This window comes from Sceloporus occidentalis, unplaced genomic scaffold (genome assembly GCF_023333645.1).
Source record: "Sceloporus occidentalis isolate IW3139 unplaced genomic scaffold, rSceOcc1.0.p SCAF_104, whole genome shotgun sequence".
NCBI classification, from domain to species: Eukaryota; Metazoa; Chordata; class Lepidosauria; order Squamata; family Phrynosomatidae; genus Sceloporus; species Sceloporus occidentalis.
Genome location: NW_028317084.1, coordinates 1717596 through 1739809, shown reverse-complemented (window position 1 = coordinate 1739809; position 22214 = coordinate 1717596). Strand labels below are relative to the sequence as shown.

The 22214-nt window shown below is 39.6% G+C and overlaps 1 protein-coding gene across 1 annotated transcript in view; it reads right to left on the bottom strand.

The window, feature by feature from the left end:
* Positions 1-4516: 4516 nt before the first annotated feature.
* The window catches only part of LOC149283428 (uncharacterized), a 301635-nt gene continuing 283937 nt past the window's right edge, over positions 4517-22214 (bottom strand). The window contains exon 5 of the mRNA XM_089497578.1: positions 4517-5970. Within this exon, the coding sequence (XP_089353704.1) occupies positions 5886-5970 (85 nt within the window). The 3' untranslated portion in view covers positions 4517-5885. The remainder of the gene's footprint in view (positions 5971-22214) is intronic.

Genomic DNA, 22214 nt, shown 5'->3' with positions numbered 1-22214 from the left:
TCGGGCTCCAAAATCCCATATGTTCTTGGGGCAGCTCGCTGTGAAAACTAGGTGAGACTGTTTTCTCCCATGTAGACACTCCCAAAATGTCTTCCATCTGGTTAGTGACTGCCATACCCCAATAAAGACACAACTTTTCCACATTTTAGATGAAAAAACAACAACCCCCAAACCTTGCTGTTTACCAGTTATCATACAATTCTGCCCCCCAGATCTTCTAACTTTCAAGATTTCTGATTGAAAATTATAGAGCTATCACTTGCAATGAAAATCTGGCCTATCATACTACCATGGGCATGTTGTCTGATTTTCTAAGCTAAGTTAGGTCAAGCCTGTTTAGTACTTGCATAAGATTCCACCAGATAATATGTAGGACTAGGAAAGAGTAATCAGAAACCCTGGATAGCCCTGCTATAGTCAGGGTTCACAGTGTTGGGCTACATTAATGGTCTAAATCAGTACGACGCAGCTTCCTATGTCCCTATATACCAACTAGAAAAGTCAATATTCTGTCAGTGATACAGTGTTTGTAAATATGCTCCAGTCACCAGAACATATAGGCAGAAAGAGCAAATATATTTATTTGGTGTGCACAACTGAAGGATGTGCAATACATTTATCTGTTTGAGAAGACACTTGATCTAGCCTTTCAAAACTGGAGGGACTTGCTATAATGTGTTTATTATAATTAATAGCTAGTGATAATCAAACTCATTAACTTGTTGCCCTGGTTTCTTTTTTACTATCTTCATTTCTCTCTTGAATATTTCTTTACTTTCTACTGAACAAATAGCCCCCCCTCCCCACCTTTTAGTTAGGCTTCCCAACATTTTATCACTATCATCTTTATTCATTTTCAAAGACATATTGGAGATATAAGACATCAAGACACCTGCTTCCCGAGCCTCAAAGTGTTACCTCAACTGGTTTTCCTTATGGAAAGGACAAGAGACTCAGAAATGTTGTTTTGGTTTTGGTATTGTACTTATAACAATCCAGAGCAAGATTGTTATTCTGATTCTTAACAATATTATTGCTAAAAACAACAGGAAAAAGGTAACAAATTGTGTCATGGAAATCAAATATGTATCTCCCAATCTAAAGATCTCACAATGTACTGAAGTTGACATTATCCAAGGCTTTGCTATGGCCTTTGTTCTTATAGATTTTGCTATGGCCTTTGGTGATCATTAATAATTGCATTTTATGTTCTACAGTACTTCCTACAGAAAGCTCATGTCAACATATCCATTTTACCTTGGTGACAATCCTGTGATTTAGGTTAGATGAAGAGAGGAAGTTACCTAGAAAGCTTTAACAAGGGGTATTTTGGCAGAGGGAGGAAGGGGAGACAGGCCTTCACTTTTCTCTATTCAAAGAGATGTGCCTAGGGAAAATATCTTCCTGTGTCCATAGAGAAATTCAAGTTAGCAGCCGCCTCAAAGAACGGGTAACACATGTCAGCACTTCAGCTTTTGTTTCCTAAGTGAAATGTGCTTTTTCCACCCAACTTCAGTTTAACTCTACCATACCTATCAGGAGATAAGTCCCAATCAAACCACTAAGGCTTCATTCTGATAGATATGTCTAGAGCAGAATGGTAAAACAGGTGAATAGGAGATGGAAGGGAGTCAGTCCCCAACTTATCCTGAGCCTTTCAAAATTAACAGTAAAATGTGTGGGCACATTTTCACCTTGTTTGTAGAGATATGTCCATGTCCCTGTGTGTTTTGATGATGAGACACCAGAGGACCTCTTGAGATCAGAGACAGAATATTACAAAGAAAGCAACTACCTAGCCTACTTTGGTGAGAAGGCATCTTACCCTCCCCTTCCGACAATCTAAAAAATATTTGTTAAAGTAATTAGTATTTAAACTGTTGATGATTAACACTAATAATTGCTTGAAGTGTAAATCATTGTATAATTTTAATTCATACTTAAAGGAGTGTTGGCAGTGACACTACCTGCCTGACACACCCTGTTGTTACTCAATTGCACACATCCTATTGTGGCTAATTACATAATAATTAGTCTTCAGGCACACATTAACATTCTGTCTGGCATGCTCATTCTATCACCACCCCACCCTCACTGCAAAATAAACACAATGTATAGCAAACTGAGTATGCAAGTGAACATTGCTGCTAAGCTGGCCTTCAGGTTTCATATATTTGAAGTAAAACAATATTGCACACCTTACATATATTTGCACACGTTTCTAGCATCATCTTTCTTCCTGCTTTATGTGTCCACAGCTTACTTGCTTCCTCCACGTTGATTAAAACTGGTGTGTGTGTGTGTGTGTGTGTGTGTGTGTGTGTGTGTATGTGTGTGTAGGACCATGGCAAATATAAATGTTTGCAAATGATCAAAGTTCCCATTTGCAGACTTTGACTTCTATGAATTCATTTTAGAAAAGCCTGTTCAAAAGTTTTGTATCAAAATTTGAATTCTGAATCTATAGAAAAATATGATGATGCCATTTCAGTAGCATTTATATCATGAGACAATAAAAGGAAAAATTGGATTTAGGGGGAAGAAGTATTGCAGAGTCTCTTTAGGAGAGAACATTGTGTGTTAAAATGATCATTCAGGTATAACTTTTGTGGGAACACATAGGAAATATTTAGAACTGACTATTCAGTGTCAGGATGTTGGATTGCCAAGAGGCCACAGTGGGGCTAGATCAGGAATGGGAATTAGATGGCCCTCTAGATGCTGTTGTACTGCAATCCCAATAACCTTCAGCATTGCCTATGATGTCTAGGACTGCTGGGAATGCAGTTCAGCAACTTCTGGGGAGCTGCCCAGTTTCCATTCCTGAGTTAACTCTTTAGGCCTTGCCTATTATTGCTTTTTGAAAGTGTGTATGTATGGGGGTGGGTCATAAATATGGCTGGGCAGTGAATATTTCTGCAAAGTTGAAAATCTGTGTTATAAGTGCGACTATCCAACATACTCAGTCCATCACAAGCCCTTTGAAAGTAATGGGAAGGGGCACGTTCATAACAACATCAAATCAATGAATACTATTGGGAGCACACTATGAAGAGACTCTGCCTATAACACAAATTACAAGTTAATCCGTGGGGAAGCTAAAATCCACAGACAGATGGATCCCCATTTTCTCTCTCCCATTTGCTCTATCTATCTATCTATCTATCTATCTATCTATCTATCTATCTCCCCACCCACATCCACTTGATTTTATGTCTGCTTGATTTTAGATGAGACAAGAAGTCTAATATTCCATAAAGGCTATGCTCACACTCAAATCGTTATTATCTTTAGGTATTTCTAAGGGAAGCAACAAGAGATGAAGTAGTCTCCATTTTGCTTGGCTTCCCAGAAGCATTGGGTTTGCCAGTATTGGACACAATGCTGTACTACACCTGCAAAAGTCTACAGCTACCCAGCATAGGCGTCTCTTGGATTCTATTAATCATTTTTGGTTAAATAGTTGGGAATCAGCATGGTGTAGTGGTGTGAGAGTTGGATTACGACTCAGGAGATCAGGGTTTGAATCCCTGCTTGGCCATGGAAACCCACAGGGTATCCTTGGGCAAGTCACACTCTCAGTCTCGGAGGGAGGCAAAGTCAACCTTCCCTCTGAACAAATCTTGCCAATAAAACCCTGTCATCCATTTGCCTCAGTGTCGCCAAAAGTAAAAAAAGGGGACACATGCAACAAATACAAAGGTGAGAATTGTAAAGGCAAACCATATCAAATACTTGTTCTAGCAAAGCCAGAAAAATAATTGCTAGATAGGCATATAACCATTTAATTGAAAGTGTCTCCAGACAGAAGGCTCCTATCATGAATAACCAAAGGCCCTGGGCATCTACTCTGACTTTCTCGCCTTTGGAGTTTTTTCTTATTAAAGAGGGTGGAAGATGTGGTAGGAAAGCGAGGTTACTGATGGGAGATGGTGTTGTCTGGACAAGGGCCTGAAAAAACTACTTTGTGGATAGCAGCTCCCAGAATCCCCAGCCAGCATGACCACTGAGAGTTGCAGTCTAAAAAAGAACTTTCTAATTCTGGTCTGGACTCTCCCAAAACTCTGTGAATGAGGAAGGATGATTGCCTAATAAAAGTCTTGTCCAAAAAGTACTGTAGATATCAGTGGGGTTAGGATGGCAACCAAGGGTTCTTTTCACAGAACAAAATTTCTTTTCCCCTCAGGAAAGTTGACCCACAAAACAGTCAATCCAACAAACATAATTGGGTTTAGCCTGAAACCTATATCTGTTAGCTTGGTAATGTCCCACTAAACTCATAGTATCACACTGTTCCTGTCATTAAAACCAATGGGTTTGAAATCAAATTCTCAAGATTAACTGATCTGTAGTTTAAATTATAGATAATGTTACCCATAGACTTCAAATGATTTATACTGGGTTAGCTTTCCAATACAAAAATGGGTTTAAAAAGGAAGCACAAAGACTGTTAGCTGTAGACAGTGTTGGAAAAATCAACCAACCCAAATTTCATGCAATTTGACAAAGGGTTGGTTTATAAGTTCTTAATTCTACTGTTCCCTCCAGGCCACAGCTTGCAAACGTTATTTTATTTTACTACAATTCATAGAATCTCCCAGCCAGTATGACCTGGCAGATTCTGGGGAGATGAAGTCCTCAAAAGTAATGGTTTCAAAACATTTGGGTCCATGCACACCACTGACAGTAAAGGGAACATGAAGTAGTTACAGAAACTTCCTGTCATCTTTCATCTTTTGCTTTATCTTCCAAGTCATAAAGAACCAAACTCCTTTAAATCGATTTTAATTTTAAATGAAATAAAAACAAACACCTGGCCTAACAAAAGTGACTTGCTTGCTTGTCATGATTTTAAGTGGCCGGGATATTAAAACCCTGAAAAAAAGGGGTTTATAATGGAAATGCTGACAGACTATTAAGTATAGCATCGCTGCTCTAATAAATGGAATAGGCTGTCATAATCTCTAGTTCATAAATATGCAAATACAAGGCAGAGGATTTGCTCCAAAGGATGTCTCTATAATTTTAACTGACCTTTACTGATACTAAACGAGCCTGTTGCTTCTGGTTTTGTACATTTATTACAAAGTACTGTCTCTTTTGCTTCCGGGATCTCAGCCTGTTTCTCCTGGAAAGAGTGTCAACATTTCCACCTTGTTCACTGGAAGCAAAGCTGGGCCCCAAATGTCAACACAAGGTTGAAAGTCCCAGTCACTGAGCAAAAACCTTCTTGGCTTCAAGCAATTTTGGTTTTGTACACATTCATATTCATGCCAAAATTGTTTGCTGAATTAATTATTCTCTCTCTGTCTCTGTCTCTTTTTGCAGGGGAGAATTCAAGTACCTCTTTTCCATTCATGTGTCAAAGACCCCTTTGACCTGCCAAAATCCAGTCAGTCACTCAACGGTAAACAGCCCATCAACAGAACAATATCAATGTTGAATATTTTCCAGTTTCCTGCTTTGGGCCAAATGGAGATAAATCCAATGACTTAATATTTAATAACCTAAATGTAATTTGTTTTGTGTCTTTCATTCCATGGGAAAGAATTGGATGGCTAGCAGTTTTACAGATTTCAATCCCCCCCATCCCCGTTAATTATTTTAAGCTATTCATCCTGGTATCTCGCCCACTGATGCTCAGCCAAATTGCCAGCAGGGGAGAGATCTGTCCAATCCTGAAGCTAAATGAGTCACTGAGAGTCAATCTGTTTAGTTTCTCGTGCTGCTGGGGGTTCCTCTGTACTGGTCTCATTCTGCTCTAGTCAGAAAGAGGGCTTCAGGGTTGGGTTTTGGCTGCCTCCTGTTCTTCCTTCTCAGCTCCATTCGTCGCAGCTGTTCACAGATTCTGACTGGCTGGGCACACAACCACAGATGCTCCGATCTCAACACTCCACCGTTCTCGCTCGGATGGAAAATGAAGACATCCTGGCCTTCTTGAGGTTGCTGCTGCAGTAGTTTATCAGGCATCTAGATGGGAAGGGAACCAGATGGATAAAATGTTCAGTGTGGCTCACAAACATCCTCTCCCTAAATCCTCCCCTCCCTGGATTGTATTCCCAGTCCCAGGGGCATAAACAGAACCTTTCCTGACAGGGGTCAGAATTTGGAAAAGTTCCTTTGGGGATCCCAAATCATACTGACTATCCCTAATCAGAGTAGACCTTTTGAACAGTATGGTATACTGATTAAACCTGTTTACTTTATTTGGAATTAACAATAGACCCCAGGATCCTAGATTTATGTGATTAAATAACATCTCTTAGCCTGACTGCTTCCTCCAGTCAATTTAACAGCCAGTTGTCAGACTGAGGAGGAGGTCTGTTCTGCTGGCAATTGGGGCACCCCCCCCCCCACTCCTGCTAAGTAGTGAGGTTGCAATGACTTTGATTGTTTAGGCTTCCTTGCTGGTGAGAGGGGAGTAGAAATATACTCCTCCTTGTGACCTGATCACCAGCTGATTAGATCTCCTTCACCTGATCCAGTGAATTGCTCTTAATGAAGACTGGGGACTGCTGGCTGTTAAGGTGGGCTGTGACTATGCAGGATTAGTGAATACATAGCAGATACGGACCTGTAACTCTAGGTTATGAATTGCAACTGCAACTGTTGTGAACTGTAACTGCAATACTGAATACCAACCACCATTTAGACCAGGGATTACAGTTCTGAGGATAACACAACCAGCATGGCCAATCCTCACTAAAGGATTTGGGGAATCCAAAAAGGTAATTTTTACAGTCTCTGAATAGGTGGCAGTCCAAATTATCTGTAGCAATAATAAAAATTTAAAAAGCTCTTTCCGTTTCCACCTCCTTAAGAGTCCAGCCTTCTCAGAAGTATTAATATCCTCAGAAATGAAAATACTGTGTATATAATTTCAACTTGAATATAAGGGCTCCCTGGCTGTGCTTTATGAGAGCCCCCCCCGCCCCCCCAAAACACTTTCACAGTTCCTTCCTTTCTCTGAAGTCATGATTCAATTACGCAAAACTATACACCAGTCTTAAGAACTTCGTGTATGATTAAGATAACTGGTATTCTCATGGTAAATGATTAAATTATCCGACACCGTTTTATCCTGAACTTTGCCATCAAGGCTGACATTTTTATGGAATGTACATCGTAGGCGGCTGGTAATCTAAACTTCTCTGTGTCTCTCATCTTTTTAAGAGTTCAAACAGCTAAAGAGCTGTTCTGCCTTAGTTTGATTTCCAGTAGGACTCAGTCTTGGTCTGCCTTTACTCCGGCATAACAAACTATTTTGAGTATATTCCTCTGCACAAAGGTGCTTTGTAAGTTTTTGCATATTCCTACACATCAAGGTGGGATGGAGGTGTGTAACATAAGACATGAGCCAAGGTTCTACACTGAAGAGACAGAGCATAACATTATGCTCATTGCTATGTCCGTGAACTGCAGCACTGCACAGTCAGGTTAGGAGACAATTGCATGTGTGTCCATGCACAATGTACATTCATGTGCAATGATACCACATGCAGAACTCCAGTTCTGCAATCTTGAACTAAAGACAGCCCTTCAGCTACAGACAAAAAAATACCATTTGTGTACCATACTAACAGGATTCTGACCATGGTGTATAGAGAGTGGGTGAGAAAAGGTCTTCCTTCCTTGCTTTCAGTACTAGATTTGGAGGTCAGAACAGACAAAATGATTATTTTTCCCCACAGTACATAGTAGGAGCCAGCATGGCAAACTGGTTTGAACACTGGACTGTGTCTCTGGAGACCAGGGTTCAAACTGCCTCTCGGCTATGGAAACCAATTCAGTGACCTTTAGCAAGTCACACCTCTGGTTTATCTACTTATTTATTTTATTTGTATGCCACCTTTTCCCCCAATTTGGACCCAAGGTAGCTGTCAAAAGCTTTAAAAGCAATACCAATAATACAGTACAATTTTAAAACACAATTAAAACATGTTAATAGAACAAAAATATTGAGTTAAAAATATAAAACATTAAAAACATTCTGAGCAAACACCCCAATAAGAAGCCTTCTTGGGCACAATTATGTATTAAAATCCTGCTTTTGAATTTCGAGTCTCAGAAAACCATGTGATAGCTTTGCCATAGGGTTGTCATAAGCCAGAAACAACTTATACACACACAGAAAAACAACAACACTGCATAGTTAAATGAAGGAAGTCACTTCCACAAGGTGTTATGATGAGCCACATCTAAAATTTTAAAGAGGGGTTAGAGAAATGCATGGAAGATAACACTTTAAATGGTTATTAACTAGTTATGATGGTCTCTTGTCCTGCTTTTCACAAGCAGCTGTTTGCCCACTGTGGAAAACATGATGTGCCCAAGGCAATTTGATACAGCAGCACTCAACGTCTTATCAGTGAAGAACTAATATTACTTTGGTTGGTTTTGTTAGTATTGGTCAACTTAGTATAGCATAAAGATAGTGGCTGAGATCCCACATCTAGCTTGTGTACCATATATCTTTGCATATAGAGTTACACTTCAATTATGCTTCACCACCCCTATGTTGAATGGCAAAGTTGTGTAACTGAATATGCATATCCAGCCATATTATATGGATGTATACCTGCATACCCCATGGCACAACATATGCAGCTCTGCTTCTGCATGTTTGAAATGAATGCAGTTGTACTGCATTGGATAAAAATATTCAACCATTTATTTAAGAGGAACTGGCACTTCTTTTTTTTAATATTGATTTTTATTACATTTTTCTATCTTACAATAAAACTATCAACAAAATGGAAACCAAACTCATGTAACAAGAATTTATACAGTTCTTTCTTATCTTGATCTTTCTTCTTCCTCTTCTCTAGGAATTGACACTTCTGTAAGATACCAACAAGATTCTAGTCTATGTGTTTATCTTTATTTTTCTTCCTTTCTTCACAAAGAACCAGTTCATTCCACCCCTAGCATTGGAGACTGAAGTAAGTAACTGTTCTGTTTTAGTCCTTTCTCACCATGACCATCCAATGGAGGCATGGCCCATCAGCCATTGGTGCAACCTGAAAACCATTTGCTCTTAACAGAGGCTGATGTCTTTAAGCCTGGCAAATTTTTAGGATTATTTAGCCCAGGGGTAGGCAATCTTTTTGAGCCGGGGGCCAGGTTGCTGTCCCTCAGACAACTGGGGGGGCCAAAGCCAAAAAATAAATAATTAAATAATTTTTTAAAAAATTAAATATATAAATAAACCAGGACAAATGTAGGACAAAATTTTCAAATGGAAGACACTTTTTTAAAAAAAATGGAGGACACGTGAAAAAATTTGCTGATTTTAAAAAAAATGTTAATATAAATGCATGTTTCTGAGGCTTCTATAGACAATTGCCCCCCAAAGGCCCCAGTGGCAATCGGCGGCAGGACTGGGCTGGGGCCGGTCCCAAGGCTTCGCCGGGCCGCATCCGGCCCGTGGGCCGCAGGTTGCCTACCCCTGATTTAGCCTATTATGGGTGTAGACTTTATGGCTGTAACATGAGTTCAGTTTCCTTTAACATCCATATCTGATGAATAATACTGAAAAACTCTAAGACTGGCCCACTACATGAAATTGCCATTTCTTGAGAGATGGGATTGTGGAGCAGTTGAAGGCTTCCCTCCTGTTGAATGGTATCACGGCATGATAAAAGATGTGTAAATGTCTGAAGACTACAGGGGGATACAGAGAGGAATGCTCATTACCCCCAAGACAACTGAAATGGCCAGGGGCACCCCCAATATAGTTTATGAATTTTTCATAGTCATCCTGACCAGAGTAGGTCAGTGCAGGATGGAATCTCCTGGGATCTCTGCACTTTGCTTTTGTTCTGTCTGTTAAAGATTTATTGTCATTTTTATATTATAATATTATAATTTTATTTTGTTAATTACCCTGACTGCCTCAGGGATACAAACACTGTACATGATACAGATTAAGAGAATAGACAGAAAGCAGAGCCAGCATGGCAGAGTGGTTTGAGGCTTGGGCTAGCACTCTTGGAGCCCAGAGTTTGTATCCCTGCTTCTGTTGATTCCAGGGAAAATCTTGTGGATCCTCATACCTATGATCATTCTGATTTTTAAATGGGTTTTAATTTGATTTATTTTCAACTTTAAATTTCAATAGAATCAGTTCAGAACTATGGAAGACTAGGGCTTGAATCCCTGCTTGGGCATAGAAACCCACTAGGTGTCCGTGGGCATGTTACACTCTCTTAGATTCAAGGGAAGACAATGATAAGCCTCATCTGAACATATCTTTCCAAGAAAACCTTATGATGGCTTTGCCTTAGGATCACCATGACTTGAACACACACAACATCAACAATAGATAAATAGACAGACAGACAGACAGACAAACAGACATATACACATAAGTTAACTGATGCCTTCATATGTTTATTTTTTGCCACAGCAGAAGTTGATATTCCTTTCCTCCCTCTACACTGACCAATGATCCCCCTGGATCTACCATAAAGCTGCTGACCCCAGCCTCAGAGAGTCATACCTGAAGGAGAATAGGGTGTGGAAATTGCAGATATATTGGGCTTTGTCCTGTAACCAGATGTAAAATGATTACCTCTGCCACTGAAACCCTCATAGGACCCTGGCATAACTTAGTGAACAATGTATTTGATTTGTGTCTAGCTACAGGGACATAGCCCAACAGTTTTGCAATTCCATCCATACTCCTCCAGACATGAATGGAAAGCTTCAGTGACAATATGGCAGATCCAGAGGCTGGACTATCTCAGCATAGCGTAGTTCCCATGTAGAACTACTATGCAATGCTGAATCATGCAGGATTGCAGCAATTGTTCTGGTATCTGGTCAGGTTCCTTTGCACTAAAAAATCTTCTACAAACTGAATATTACCAGATGAGGAACATGTGCTGTAGCAGTCATACTTGAGGCATCTGGAACTTTTTGCTCTGTAGGCATCTTCTATATTACATCGATTGTCTGCCAGAAGTACATTGCGATCTGCACTGCACAGTATGATCCAGGAGCAGTTAGTGGATAGATGGCTTATCTCACTCCATGAATTGGCCCTGAAAAATTTCCACGAAAACAGAGGTGCTCTAGCCCTTATTATTACATGACTTTGATATATGTATGTGCATGTGCGCATGTGTGTGCGCACTAGTGAGATGATCGCTGACTCATATGTGGCAATCAGTAACATGGAATACTTTGGAACCCTGTGACCTTGGTTTTCCATAAGTGGTCAAAATGTTGTAAAGGGCTAAAAGGACTCTACCTTTTGGCATCCACCAGGTTCAGTGAATTTGACCATTGCTTTATGTTTAGCCATAATGCTCTGGGGTACCTTCATGACAGGAAAATCATAACAATCCTGCCCAGCTGCAAATAACTGAATGTGACAAAAGAACACATTTTTGTCTTTTCATCTGTAGTTGATGTATAGTATCAATTACAGTACAATGCATGCAAAGGGATTTTGTAGCACTTTTGAGACTCATTAAGCAAAAGAAGTTGTAAGATAAGCTTTCATCAGACTTGGTTGAGTTCCTCAGATGCTTATGCTACAACTTCATTTGCAGAATTCAAGATATAGCCGTGTTAGTCTGTAGCACCAGTACATAGAGAGATCTTGTAGCACCTTTGAGACTAACTAAAGAAAGAAGCATGTGCTTTCGTAGACTTAAGTCTACTTCCTCAGATGCATTTGGTGGAATGGTAAGTCAGGGACAGACTTATATATGCCCTTAGTGTGTGAGAATGTCAGTTCAAATTCAAAATCATTTATGTATGGAAATGAAGTGGCAAGCCCAGTTTTAATAATGGTTGTTAGTGAACAAAGGCATTGTAAACCAGTCTCTCTGTGTGGAAATGAAGTGGCAAATCCAGTTTGGTGTTGGAACTAGCTTGTGGTGAAGAGAATAGGTTAGTGTAGGATGTCCCCATGAGGATGGGGTCAGATAGTGTTGAAATGTGTGTAGTGTGCCAGGAAGCCATTATCTTTGTGCAATCCATTGCTGAGGGACCATAGTTTGTGGATGAACTCTACCTAAGCAGCTAGTTTCCATTACAGCTACAATACTGAGGGACCATAGTTTGTGGATGAACTCTACCTAAGCAGCTAGTTTCCATTACAGCTACAATACTGAGGGACCATAGTTTGTGGATGAACTCTACCTAAGCAGCTAGTTTCCATTACAGCTACAATATTTAAAAAGCAGTGCTGAACTTTTCTGTTTCTCAAAAGTAACTTAGATGTTTATTTTCATTTACTTTAAAAAATCTGAATAATATGAATTAATGACTTATGGTACAAAGTATCTTCTCTCATCCTTCTTGCTGTTGCCTTAACATGATACAAGAGCATGAGATAGCAGCATGCAGTGCATTACAAACAAGTACTTGAACCATATGGTAGTTCTTCATCATTTAGTGATGCCATACCCCTGAAACCATGACAGTAACTAAAAGCTAGTCACTTCACAGAAGGAGTACAACCATAATGTAACACAGTTTAACCCTCCTTTTGATACTGAAAAAATAATCAGTTATGAGTAACTTCTTATTTGTAATTGCAAATAACTTGTTATTTGTAACTTCCATACTCGTGCCTCCAATGGTTACCCTTTGCGCTGGATTTTTGCGGTGGCAAGGATGCTAAGGTTAGTAACGCTGAAACAAATGCTTTGCCCTCATTTCTATCTAGGTAGGTTCAGTTGAGTGGGACACCATTTTCATGTTCCCACTGGAAGCTACTGCTGAAGGGACACAATGTCACCCCTGGATCTTTTAGAATAATAGTGTTCAGGCCATGGGATCACAGGCAATATGTTTATTTGAAGAGCTAAATTTAATTCACAAAGAATTTTGAAGAAGTGAGTATATGTCTAAGCATCCATCCATCTTTACAGCTAACAAAGCATTAAAACATCAGGTTAAATGTAGATTGGATAAAAATGCCTGTTGATAGAACTAAAGAGATACAAAATTTGTGAAAAAATTAAGCATTAAATATAAAAGAACATCAAACAATATTAAGTGGACTGGTGAAAATAACCAGGTTTATCCACTATTGACTTATTTGAATCCTGAATTAAAATATTCATAAGAGATTCAAGAGAGCAACCAGGGATATGTATAATAGGATATATTAAATCTTTTCTAGCCCCTTGATAATATCCACAGTGGGAAAGAACATACAAGGCAGACTCGACCTCAACATTGTTACAGGGGCAGCACCTACATTGCAGAATTAATGCAGTTTGACATGACTTTGACTGCCATGGCTCAATGCCGTGGAATTTGTTGTTTTGTGCAATATTTAGCGATACTTAGCCTTCTCTGTAAGTGAGCTCTGGTACCACAACAAACTATAAACCCCAGGATTCCATAGGATGGAGCCATGGAAGTTAAAGTGGGTTCAAACTGCATTAATTTTGTATTGTGGTATTAGCCATATTATTCCATTTTTACAGAGGAAGACTGATAAACCTAATTATTGAGAGGAACAAACATTCCTCTCAACCTATCCGATTATAGCACTGATTCCAGTTTAACTGCCATGGCTCCATCTCCCGGAATTCTGGAATTTATAGTTTTGGGAAGGAATTGAGAGCTGTCTGTCAGAAAAACCTAAACACCTCACAAAACCACAGATCCCAAGATTCCATAGGACGAAGCCATGATAATTAAAGTGGTATCAAAGTGCTATAACTGTGAAGTGTGAAAGAGATCAATGTCCCATGTGGTTCCTTGAAGATCTTGATAATCTATATCTAATAACTTCTGTTTGATTATCAATGTCATGTTTTCAAAGTCCATAGAGGGTAATAAGCTTGCAGAGTATCTTTTTTGGTACAACAGCCTGAATCCAAGATGATTCAAAGGAATATGATATACAGCAGTTGTGATAACCAGGGAAGAGGGAATAAGGGTAAGGCAGCTGAACAGAATGGCTAGTGATGTGCACTTCTCTAATACCATCACTAATACCAGTACAGACCAGAGCAGGTAGCAATAGTTGGCACTGGTGGGTATTCACCAAGGCTACAATGCCCCCAGGTATTAATCCCTTTAAGCCTTCCATATATAGAATCCTAGGATCATAAAGTTATAAGAGCCTACAAAGTTATCCAGTCCAACTGCTTGCCATGCAGGCAGACACAATCAAAGCACACCTGAAAGATGGCTATCCAGTCTCTGTTTAAAAACCTCCAAAGAAGGAGAGTCTACCACACACTGAGGCAGCATATCCCACTGTCAAACAATTTCTGTAGTCAAGTAGTTCTGCATAATGTTTAGGTGCAATCTCTTTCCCAGTAGTTTGCATCCGTTGCTCCGGGTCCTATTCTCTGGAGCTGCACAAAGCAAATTTGTTCCATTCAGCATGACACCTTTTCAAATATTTAAACAGGGCTATCATATCACCTTTTAACTTTCACTTCCTCCTCTTTGGTGTGTGAAACACACAGGCGAGCAAGTAGTGAGAGGAGTATGAGAAGGAGCTATAAGCTTTGCCATTCCGTTGCATCTTCTTATGGTGGCTGGTGCCACTGAAACCAGAAGAAGGGACAGATGTATGAACTGTAGCAACAGCAATGAGAGGAACGTGGACCCTTTCAAGGGAGCAGTAATATCTTATTGCCCAAGGTCCCCTGAAACCTGTAACTAGCACTGTCTTACATCATGGTTTGCTGAGATGCAGCCAAAATCTGTTCATCCACCCACCCACCCACCATCAATCTATCTGGATGAAGGTGCAGGAAATTTTAGGACCCAGTTATCATATGTTTTTTTTAAATCCACTGAATTGAATACAAGTAGATCTGCAACATAGCAAATTAATAAGCTAATGTTTATCTATTGACCTACATAAAATATAGATAAATCATTAACATCATCTCCCAGTGCAAACATATATGCATTTAATTTTAGACCTAATGGGGTATGAGAGAGAGGCATACGCTGCCACTGCTTTAATCATGCTTTTAGCTTTATTGTCTAGCACAAAAGCTGTTTTTCCATATTAGAAAACCCTGAGAATAATCTGTTTCCTAATCCAATATGTGATGGCAACTATTCATTATTGAAGGAGGAAAGCAAAAAAACAGGAGTAGCAAATGCTGACATATTTGAAAGTAAAGGAGGTGGGAAAACATCCAACATACAGGAAACACTTTTTTGATCTAACGTGACAGCTTTATGTTATTATTCATTCTTAGTACTTAAAATATCCAAAATGCTGCTCAGACATTAGTACCCGCAGCCCAATAGAAAGCAGCTAAAGCTGGCCCTTGATGTCAACATCGGGGGCCACACAACCTGGGGGGGGGGGGAAGGATGCTCCAATGAGCATCCAGCAAAGTTGTATAAAATGTGTTATCAGCAAATAGATCCAGTGTCAGACCCTTTTTTGGCACAATAAAAGCTGGTGTCCCCCAGAACTAATGGTGCTCCTTCTTAGCAACATCCATTATTTCTTCTCCTTTTCAAAAATCATTTTATAGTGATAGTGGCAGGAATCTGGTAAATGGACAGGTACATGATTACAAATCTTCATGATAACCTGAAAATGTGATATCTTTTTGTATTACAAGAAAAAGTAGGGCTTATTCCCATGTATTTAGCCTCAAAGAAGCAGAAAAAAGCTCAGTTTTCTTCTTGTCGATATTATGGTGCTAAGATTTAAATGAATTTAAAATGCAAAGATGTGCATGTTGCAAATATTACTTTTCTTCTTTCCCCCTTTTCCTCTAATATCAGGACACAGGACATAAAGCACAGAATGGTATCTGAGGGTAGGGAGAAAAGAAATATTACTTATGAGCTCACAATCAAAGTGATGCACATGGTTGTCTAAATGAGGGAGGGCAACTGTATAACCATTAAATCCAGCTTGTAAAATTAAGAGTTTTGAAAAGTTATTATTTGGGGATAAGACTTCCAAGCTAGTAGCTATACTGGCTGAGAGATTCTGGGAGCTGTAATCCACCAGTGGAATTTCCCCAAGCTCTGCTAAAATTGTCCAGAGGCACCACTGTGAACATGCTTAAGGCTGTTGAATTCAGTGGGAGTGAAGGACATGTGCAAGTGTATTGATGGGGTAATCTCTGGGGTGTCTCTGTGGGAAGTGGGGGCCGGATTTCAGGGGATCCAATCCAGGCTGGTGCAATGCCAGCCCAGCTATATGTCATTTTCAGAATGTCTTCCTCTGGGCAGAAATGCTTAGGATCACATAGCTGGGAACTAAACATGCTTCTACTGAATTGAATACAAGTGTAAATTAATAAGCTAATGTTTATCTATTGACCTACATAAAATATAGATAAATCATTAACAATCCTTTACAGTGAAAATATATATGCATTTAATTTTAGACCTAATGAGCCATGAGAGGAAGGCTTACTACTACTAGATAGTATTCCAGGTTGAGTTTCAGTTATCTGAAATGCTTGAGACCAGAGGTGTTTTGGATTTTGGAGTTTTTCAGAATTTGGAATATTTGCATATACAGAATGACAGTAGTGTCACTATCTTTAGTGACACCTAGGGCGGATGGTTTCCAGTGGGGGGGGAAGGCTTCCTTACCCCTCCCACTAACTGCACCTCCTCTCTGGCCACCACTCCTCCTCCCCCAGATACCCCCTCCTTGCTGGTTGCCCTTCTCTCCTTGCCTCCCCTCCACTCCCCAGCCGCTACATTGCCTCCTTGCCTACTGCTGCATTGCAGGGATTCCAGGCAGGAAGCGCAGTGACAGAGCAGCTAAAGAGGATGCACATTTGCCCTCTCCCTTGCTGCTCCATTGCAGGGCTTATTCCCCAGGGAGGATGCCCTGTGATGGAGCGACTGGGAAAGGTGTGCATTCTCTCCTCCATGCTGCTCCATCACAGGACTTCCTCACTGCTCCATTGTGGGGCTCCGAAGCTGCACAAGGGGTGAGCACGTACCCTTTCTAGCTGCTCCATCCCTGGGCTTCCTCCACAAAAGCCCCACAACAGAGCAGCAGGCCTGACCATCATGGGTGGGTGGCAATGGGAAAGCATGTTTGCCTCACCTAGCTGGGTAGCTAGGACTGTGGTGGAGTTGGCGTAGGTCAGGCTTTGAGACCAGTAAAGTTTCCTCCAATAACTTGTTGATGATCTGAGGTGACTGCCTCACCATGCTTGATAAGGGCTGGCCAGGCCTGCCATCAAACTGGTGGATCAACCTTTCAGTTCATGCATCAGCTTGGCATTTTGTTTCTTACCACAGAAACTGTTGCCTGACATTGACCCCCATGTTGCTAAAGTATGAAAACGTCTTCCTACTAGTCTTCTCAAATCAGCATTGCCTTTTAAGAGAGAATGTGGACACTGGCAAGAGACAACATCATACAAAGATGCTTTCATAGGTTATGTTGTTCATGATAGGAATCAGAATGGAAGAAGTTGCTTTAAAGCGGCAAACACCAGTATAGCACAAAAAAGTGTGAGTGTGTGTGCTGGATTCTGTTAATCCAGTGGAATTAACAGAGTTTAGAATTACCGGTAACTACTTATGAAGAATACATTACTTTCAATTAATTTCCTTCCTCATTAATGAAAGTATAACTGTATCACATCAACACTGTAATTTAAAGAGGCATACCTTAATCCCTTTTGCAGTGTAATGGTAACATTTTAAATTACTTTTACAGTTATGGAGCTGCTGGCAAGACTAAAGAGCAAAGGAAGACTTTCATTTAGTTTCAGTACTAGCTTGTTCTGTGCCTTTTGCTGCTATTTTGTACCCTGCTGTGAATGTTCAGGTGACAATGAGATGAATGGATGTAGAGTGCATTTTTCTAAACTAGAAGCTATACTTTCTATGTCTTCCTATTTTACTTCTGAGAAACAAGAGCAACTTGTTTAAATTTCTAACCATACCAGTAACTAATGACTTTGTGGGTCTTAGAACTGTAACCAACTATTGTAACTAATTACCCTTCAAAAATAATTTTTCAAGTTCTTGGAATTACTGATCATTTATAGTATGCATGAGAACAGAAGGTGAAGCCACCATAGTTTTAATATGCTTTGCAAGATAGGCTTGCTTTGCAAAATATTTAATTGACTACCAGATAGTGACTGGCAGTACAATACACCTTTGCAGGCCTTCACTTTATGGGCACAACAGCTTTAAGTGACTTTACAAAAATGAATAGGTTGCAATTATGGAGACTCAAAATTTTTGCAAAGCTAGTATATTTGCAACTTCTTTGTGAATCATGATCTAGTGTGATACACATAATGTGTGTGCAGATCAACTAACCTTATTCTTCCTTCTGCAGAAAGTTAATTTTATTAGCAATTAAATCGGGGGGGGGGGGGGAAGAGAAGGAGTTCCCACTTTCAATTCCATCCTGAAAATATATATATATATACATCAAGTGACTGTGTTGTTTGAGAACCATTAATATGTACTATGAGTGATAACAGTGTTGCTATAACTGAAACACATTTCTTTTAAAAATACAAAGTTTCCAGCACTGAGATTATTTCATCCCTAATTAAAACAGTGATCTTTAGCCAAAAATGAAAACAAAATTAAAATCTTGGAGCCTTCTATGTACCAACTGCTTACAATGCCTTTCCTTCTCTGTCTCCCCAGTTGGTGAGTACTGGTTTGAGCCAAGACTTGGCCATATTGTCAAGTGAGAGAAAATGCAATTTATCTTAGAATCATTTTGTTAGGTCACCCAACTAGCATGTGTGGGGGGAAGGCTCCCAGGCATGGCATTCAATGAACCTGTACATTCACATACTCAAAAGCGACACTGACTTATATCTGAAGAAATATTAGACTTTAGATTTGATTGGCATGCAGTGTCCTGTAACTGCCGAAATATGTAAGACAAGGAACAGATTTCATTTTGGAACATGCCTAGGAATGTAAATATACTTGATTATGCCAGGGATGCTGACATTTATAGTGGGCATACAAAACAGTGCAAGGTCTAGATCCCCTGAAGGTATCAAATCCTATCTGATCCTGGAAGCTAAACAGTGCCAGACTTGGTTAATACTTTGAGTAGAAACCACCAGGCTATATATCAGAGGAAGGCAATGGCAAACCACCTCTAAGAATTTCTTGTTTAAGAAAGCCTTATAAAATTCATAGGATCAGTAACAGTTAACAGATAATTTGAAGGCACACACACACACCTACATACAACAGCATTTTTAGGACAAAATATTGTTGACATGTTATGGCAGTGTAACTTGGCTCATGTAGATGATGGTAACAGAAAGAAAAATGGTGCAGACACAGTGTCCATGAAGGAAATAAAGCATCAGATAAATATGCTACTCAGAGGTGTCAAAGTTTGATCTACTTCCTCTTGCTATTGCTGCAAAATCAACAGGTGTGGTATGCCAGCAGGACTCTGGTTGTAAGAGTGTCTGCTTGCACTGTAAACAAAACAAAACAAAACAAAATGAAGCAAGTTTCTCTCCATGAACCTTGAATGCTCAGCTTGAAGATAATGTAGTTCATGATGGATGATACCAATATTCATCTTTTCTTCAAGAAGCTCTAAGGCATGTCTGGTTCACTCTCACTAGCTCTCTTTTATGTATGAAAATGCTTAGGCATTCACAGAAACCTGGTCAGATGAGAAACAAGATGAGGAGGCCCCAAAAGATTGTCAGCAGATAACACCATACTACTAGCAGAAAACACACAAACAAACAAATGACTTGGAACAATGACTAAAGAGAATCAAAGAAGAAAATGCAGAGGCATGCTTAAGGCTGAATAAAACATAATAACCAGGGAAGATCTGCATGCATTCATCCTAGATGGTGAGGAAATAAAAATTGTCAAAGATTTTCCATACCTTGGATCAAACATTGATCAGAAAGGAGACTGAAGTCAAGAAATAAGAAGGAGACTGGGAATGGGAAAGGCAGCAATGATGAAAGAACTAGAAAAGATCCTAAAATGCAAAGATATAACACTGAAAAAATTAGAATCATCCAAGCCATGGTATTCCCCATCACCATGTACGGATGCGAGAGCTGGACAGTGAAGAAAGTGGATGGAAAGAAAATCAACTCATTTGGATACGGTGCTGGAGAAGAGTGCCATGGATGGCCAAAAAGACAAACAAATGGGTTCCAGAACAGATCAAGCTTGAACTCTCCCTGGAAGCCAAGATGACTAAATTGAGGCTGTCATACCTTGGTCATATCATGAAAAGGCATAATTCACTTGAAAAGGCAATAACGTTAGGCAAGGTGGAAGTAAGTAGCTCTTTCTACTTCCTTCCACCTTTCTTAAAATTATTGCTTTTTCAAATGAATTATACCTTTTCATGATGTGGCCAAAGTATGACAGCCTCAAAAGCACATGTTGTGTGTGTGCAAACCAGATATTATTGTTTTCTTCTGCTGAAAGTTAAACTGATTACCAATTAAAGCTGGGGTAGAAAAGAAAAGGATCCTTCACTTATGATTCTGTCCACAAAAGATCATGGATCAGCTGATTGCATTAAGGAAAGTTAATATGTAGCACTAGGCTGTATAACATGGACTGTTCATCCACAGGGAGCTTCCAAGAAAGAAAGAAAGAAAGAAAGAAAGAAAGAAAGAAAGAAAGAAAGAGCTGTAGTAAATAAAGTACTAGTACTAGTCCCTGGCATATTAGGGGAGGGAAATGAACAGTCCTCCATTGTCCTAGAAGATGCCATAGCTGCCTGGCACTCTGGCAGTATTCAACATTGTAATGTTTGTTGCAGGTCCCATATGTACAACTAATTACACATGGGACTAAATTTTGAATCTATCTTTTTGGGGGACCAAAACAATATACAGACTGAAAAAGGGAGTTGTTGTTTGACTACCCATGATGGTATCTTAAATGCAGTTCTCTTTGTATGTGTATTGAAAGTCCTAGCCTTAGAGAGATCACAGGCATAGAGCGAGCCTTTAATCCTGTACAGACCCATCAGCAAACATGCAGGACTATCAAATAGGAATGTATATAGCTGAGAACACTAGCTTTCATGTCAATAGTTCACATTTCATTAATTAATCTCTTCAAACAGCATAGTTTAGTGGTATCCTATATTATTTCCTATATTATTATTAATATAGTGTTGGACTAGGACTCTGGGAGACCAGGATTCAAATCCTCACTCAGCCATGGAAACCCACACGTTGACCCTGGACAGGCTATACAATTCCATCCTCAAAGGAAGGCAATTGCAAACCCTCTATGAACAAATATTTCCAAGAAAACTCTGTGATAGGATCACCTTATGATTGCCATTGGAAATGACTTGAAGGCATATAATAATAATGAATCTCTGGTCCTCATTTTCAGAGGGCAGGGCAAGATGTAACAGTAGTTGCAATGCAACAGTATGTTTGCAAGTTTCCCCTGTGCAAAATTTTCGAGAGGGCTACGAGTGTTCAAAGTCTCTAAAATGCAATGGTTTGATAATTTGAGGCACACTAAGTGGCTCATAGTTATTTGTCTTATTCTGCCTTGAAACATCTGTCTAAACAAATGGATTCTTCCCTAACTAGTTAAATAATCCAGGCACTATAAACTTGGATCAAAATCATTACAGTCCCTTGCCATTTTAATGAGTTCATATTATATCTAGCATGAAGATAATGTGGGTTCTGTTTATGGGACTCAACCTGCCAATGGTTTAGTCACCCAGTTGACAACCTCCCTTTCTCAGCTAGGCTCCTTCATCATAGCCACACAGATCCCTGGCACCAGAGGGCCATCTGTGTAAATGTCATAACCGTTGCTCAATTGCAGGCATCCAAGTTTATCTGAAGTAAACAGAATCATGCAGAAGATTGTAATCTTGATCACCAAGTTCAAATGATAATGACAGGAATTTCCACTGGGGCAAAATAATAATTTTTATTTGTATACCTTTTTCCATAGATCTTACAAGGTGATCTTACAAATTGATCCTTTAGAGTGAAAAATATGAATACATGGATTTAAAGAGTGAAGCCTCTATCATTCACCTTCATATTTAAATAGCTAGAGTATCTTAATTATAATGTTTATGTCCTCACATGGAAAATAGGAAGCAAAGTTCAAACTTTTACCCAGGCCTCTTTGAACTGGAGTAGCACATGCACTGTTATCACCTGGTAACTGCACTAATAAGGGATTTCTTTCATGGGTCAAATGACCATGATGGACAACACAAGATAGATCTAACATATAAACAGAATCTCAATGTAATGGGC